General features: G+C 46.2%; 1 protein-coding gene across 2 annotated transcripts in view; it reads right to left on the reverse strand.

Moving 5' to 3' along the window:
* Positions 1 to 10: 10 nt before the first annotated feature.
* Positions 11 to 5,071, reverse strand: part of ippk (inositol 1,3,4,5,6-pentakisphosphate 2-kinase) — a 10,563-nt gene continuing 5,502 nt past the window's right edge. For both annotated transcript variants that reach the window (XM_019860474.1, XM_019860475.1), the window contains exons 9-14: positions 4,346 to 4,507; positions 4,150 to 4,273; positions 3,263 to 3,398; positions 2,110 to 2,212; positions 1,917 to 2,014; positions 11 to 1,022 (exon numbers count right to left, since the gene is read on the reverse strand). In XM_019860474.1, the coding sequence (XP_019716033.1) occupies positions 812 to 1,022; positions 1,917 to 2,014; positions 2,110 to 2,212; positions 3,263 to 3,398; positions 4,150 to 4,273; positions 4,346 to 4,507 (834 nt within the window). In that variant the 3' untranslated portion in view covers positions 11 to 811. The remainder of the gene's footprint in view (positions 1,023 to 1,916; positions 2,015 to 2,109; positions 2,213 to 3,262; positions 3,399 to 4,149; positions 4,274 to 4,345; positions 4,508 to 5,071) is intronic.

A 5,071-nucleotide genomic window follows, 5' to 3' on the forward strand; every position in this document is an offset into this window, starting at 1 on the left:
CCCCCTCCCCCCGCATTCACCAGTCAGTGTGTTATCGAGTGGGCGCGTTGAATCTTACACTGCAAAAACAAAAAGTGGATTTGATCATGTAAACGCGCCACCGGTAAACATGTTTGCATTAAGTCAATTCAAAGGATTTTTTTGGGGGGAACCAGCTCCTTTGCCGTGAAACAAACCCGTGACAACAAACGATTTTTTTTTTTTTCGCGAAGGCTTTAAAACTGAATCTTTTTCATGAAGCGGGCTTGCGACGACAATTTCATTTCATTTGCTAAAGCTCGGATATAAATCCTTTGTAAACCTCGGGAGCGCAACGTTCTGGCTCTTGACGCGCAACCTCGTGTGTGAAAGTGGCTCGTTACTACGTCATTATTTTGTTAAAAAAATCTCTGAGAACCACAGTATTTTCTAACGCCGCAACTTTGAAGGATCTCTGTGAAAGGGGCACACACACACACACACACACACACACACACACACACACACACACACACACACACACACACACACACACGGTCACATTAGTCCAAGTAAAAATGTGTTGCAGGTCCTCAGTGGTTTGGCAAAGGTCCCGGCCATACATTCAGAAAATGACATCATCATGACCAGCCTTCTAAGGCTCTCTTGGCACTATCCAGGTAAGCAGCGTTGCCATGGAGACACCTCATCAGGCCTCCATTCAGGGAGACAAAGTTGCCTCTCTCATCCCCCTCCCCACCACCACCACCACCAAAGTCAATCAAACAGGAAGTTAAGGCAGGGGAGAGCAGGAAGCGGGTTCCCGGCGAAACGCTACAAAGGCGGCGCCCGCTCAGACGGGCCTGAAGAGCAGCGTGCGGTCGTCTCGGTCCACGGCGGCGGCCAGCGTCCTGGTGTAGCACGACACGATCTTGTGGTCCAGGCTTAACTGCAGGGGGATGCTGTCCAGCGGCTTGGGGTCCAGGTCCAGGATGGACACCGAGTAGGAGAAGGTGGGCGGCCGGGACGACAGGAAGTCTCGCAGGCGACGCTGAGGGCACAACCTGCGCGCGAGCCACAAGGAAAGTTGAACATTAAGGAGGACGCGTGATTTTTGACACATGCGTAGGTAAGCAGAGTGACGGTGCTTCATTAGCTGCTGAGAGTTTCACTACAGAAAAAGGATTTGACTGGCATGTACAAAAGCATTTCAGTAGTGCGTGTGAGTGGAGAAGAAAAAAATGTGTGAGAGCATTTTAGCAGTGTGGCTTGTATGAATGCAATTTCAGTAGTTTACAAGAGTGTTTCAGTAGTGTTGGAGATGGTTTCAGTCGTGTATGTGAGCAAAAAAAAAAAAGGTCAGTGATATGCATGAGAGCATTTCAGTCAGTCATCAGTGTTCTGGTAGTGCACATGAGTGGGGGAAAAAATGTAGTTCAAGTGTGAGCATTTCAAATGCGAGATTTTTTTTTGTTTTAGAGATTTCCAGTTGAGAGGAGTGTGTGGATGTGAGAGAGGATTTCAGTAGTGTGTATGACAGCGGGAAAAAAAAATGGTGTGAGAGCATTTTAGCAGTGTGGCTTGTATGAATGCAATTTCAGTAGTTTACAAGAGTGTTTCAGTAGTGTTGGAGATAGTTTCAGTCGTGTATGTGGGCAAAAAAAAAAAAAAAAGGTTAGTATGAATGACAGTGAAAAAAATTGTAGTGTATTTCAGTCGGATGATTTTAGTGTTTCAGTCGTATAAATATGAGAGCATTTCAGTAGTGCCACTAAAAGCGTTTCAGGAGTGCTGCAAGAGTGTTTTAGTCGTACAAGTGGGCAAAAGTGGAGTGAGTGAAACAGGACAGCGCTGCGTACGATATAGCATGTCGACAGTTTGTCGGTCATTTTCAGTAGAATGCATGAGAGCGTTAGAGAAGCACGATGAGAGAGATTGCTCTAAATGTGAGCACTCACACATCCTGGTCTTCGTCGTGTTCGTCATCGGCGCCGGGCACCAGGGCAACCATGATGGAGCAGTCCTTGGCCGTCATGGCAACACGGTACTGATGCACCTGAACGCAGCACAGCACGCTCACTAACAGGAAGCGGGCAAGGGCAAGGGCAAGGGCAAGCCAGGGCATCGCCCCACGGCAACAGTCCGTCTCACCTTGGACACGGCGAAGTCCAGCGAGCCGTCGTCCTCCGCGGGACACTTCTGCAGATGCTCCAGGAACGCTTCGTTGTACGGGCCGTCCACCTGCAGGGCATTTCTGGTTTGGGGGGGGGGGGTGATGTCACATGAGAAGGACACAGGAAGTGATGTCATGTGGCACGTTGGCATGGAGTGGAAAACAAGCTGAGCGGCCAAGACGAACAATATTTCGGTCTGCCTCACACACGCTTTATTTTCTTATTTTTCTTCCTCTCATATCAACTACCGGAAGGCTCTCATTGTCATATTTTTCTGGGCACACAACTCAAACACTCTCATCGGCACTACTGAAATTCACACGCAAGATTGAAAGTATTTGGCTCTCACTCACTACTGAAACACACAAAGTACTGACAGGATCCCACTGAAACACTCCAGACACATTTTTCCTCCACTCACATAAAACTGCTTCACGCTGGCAACACTAAAACACTCTTAACGCCATTACTGAAACTCTCACACACAGTCTTGACATCTTCACTCAGATTTACAACTCCTGCTCACCAAATCTTTTTTTAATCATGCACTACCAAAATACTCAAACACACACCACCGAAACATGAAAAGAGCAAATTTTCTCTCACAGAATTTAATGCGCTCACACTCACTTCTTAAACCCTTTCATGCACACTTCTGAAAGCGTCACACACAATATTGACTTTTTCCACTCACATTCACTATTAAAATGTTCTTAAAACAAACTACTTACGTGCTAACGCGCACTATTTTTTTCTCTCATATCCACTCCCAAACATACTCACACACTGAAAGGTTCTCATTCAATACTGACATTTTCCACTTACAAACTATTGAAACACACACACACACACACACACACACACACACACACACACACACACACACACGAGTGACAATTCTTCTCAAATGCACAACTAAACCATTACCACAAAGTACTACAACGCTCATGCGCATTAATGATAGATTTTTTTGGTTGAGGTACGCTACTCTTAAGTTATGCTATCACACAGATACACAAACGGTTTTCTTTTTTTCGCGCACATAAAATACTCAAAAGACTCTCTTGGGCAGGAAGTGTTGCCATTTGTGAGGCGTCGAGAGGAAGTGATGTCAGCCGTGCCGACGTTACCTCTCCTTGGGGAAGTCACGCAGGTGTTGCTCCACTCGCCGATAGAGCGGATAAAGGCCTTCGATGTTCAAGCTGTCCAACATTTGCGTGTTCAGGATGCGGGAGAGGACACTGTCATGGGGCAAACCCTGAGAGCCTGCGCGCACAACATCAAGGCGACGTCGTTACCGACATTTAGTCGGGCGTCGTCAACACGACTCACGAGAAAGCACCACAACGCTATTCGTTGGTGACATCAGGAGGAACATCGTTTGCATGTTTTTTTTTTTCGGTCAACTAACTGTTCAGTCGATGGTGTGTCGCCAGCATTTACACAATGGCAGCATGATTTGACGAGATGCTACATCAGAAATTAGCCAGTGTCACCAGCCAGTAATCAGTGTTGTCGGTGAGCTGGAGACAGAAACGCGCCACCACCGGCGTTTAGTCAGTGTCCTTATTATGATGCCGTTTATCCACTGTATCAAGACATGCATGATCATCTTTGTCATGATGACCAGTATTTAGTCAGTCCCGTTTTCAACTTAATGACCGATGAAGAGATTCAACCTACAGTGTGTGGACAGTGTCACATCGTCAATATTTACTCGGTGTGCTCATCATGAGATGGAGATGCTACATGTCCAGCGATTAGTCATTTGACGAGATGCTAGACGTGGTCAACATTAGCATCGCAACAAGAAAGACTGCAAGCAATCAGGCTGTTAGTCAGTGTGGTGATGACAAATGAAGAGATGCCACATGCGTCTTCGGCGTTTAGTCAGTGTCATTTTCATGGTGACATATGAAGACAAGCTACATCACCAGCATTTAGCCACGGTCATTTTCATCATGAAGGCAGCTCAAGACGAGCTACACCGAGGTCAGAAAGCGGAGTCTGGTCTGACCGTGTCGACTTCTCTCCTTGTTGAAGACGCTGGCCTCGCAGTAAGTCCGGCCCTCTTCCCGCCGGTCCGTCGTGACCCCGCCACCTCCGCCGCCGCCGCTGTTCAGGAGGGCGTTGACCAGCACCTGCGTGCCGTAACTTCAGCTACGCATCTCCCCACCAATCCTCTTTTTAAATTGAGCGTGGAGATCGCTCACCTGGATGAAGTCGCTGAGGACAGCCTTGCCGCTCACGTGAGCGTGGATGCGGTTGTTGGCGTACAGGAAGTAAGGTCGGAGGTGGTAGAGCAGAGAATTGAGGTCCGACGAGTCTTCGTCGCCGCTGCCGCCCTCCTTGCTGCTGTATATACACTGACCCCCCTGAAGGACATCACACACGTTAGCGTCCGGTCGATGGCTTCTTTTTCCAGGTCACTTTTCGAGTAAAAAACGAATCAGTCGGGAATGGGGCGACTTTTCTGGCAACGATTTCTTTGAACTCATTCAGTGGCAGTGACAATGTCAAAGATCCATTTACGCAGGGCTGCAGTTCATAATCTCATAAACCAATTCAATCATAGCAATTTATTTCCATAGAACGACTTTAAAAAGAAACAATTAATTGTAATAAGAATTAAATAAGTCATTTGATTCAACGTTAATTCATAACTGGGGAAACATGATAGCGTAAGCAAATTCATTCAACAATACTAAATAGTTTGATAAAAATGAAAGAAAATTTGAAAAAGTTCAATGCATAAAAAAAAAAATTAATCTGACTCCAGTATATAATTCGAAAATAGAAATTTTGCATCCATGTATTTTTATTTCCTAAAAAGTGTGTAAGCCAAGAGCATGCCAAGGTTTATTGTGAAATCAAACAGACGTTAAAAATGTATTCAAACATATCTGCGTGGATTCGTTTGTTTTATTCTTGCCCCCCCC

The sequence above is a fragment of the Hippocampus comes genome, unplaced genomic scaffold (assembly GCF_001891065.2).
Source record: "Hippocampus comes isolate QL1 unplaced genomic scaffold, H_comes_QL1_v1.1 scaffold106, whole genome shotgun sequence".
Lineage (NCBI taxonomy): Eukaryota > Metazoa > Chordata > Actinopteri > Syngnathiformes > Syngnathidae > Hippocampus > Hippocampus comes.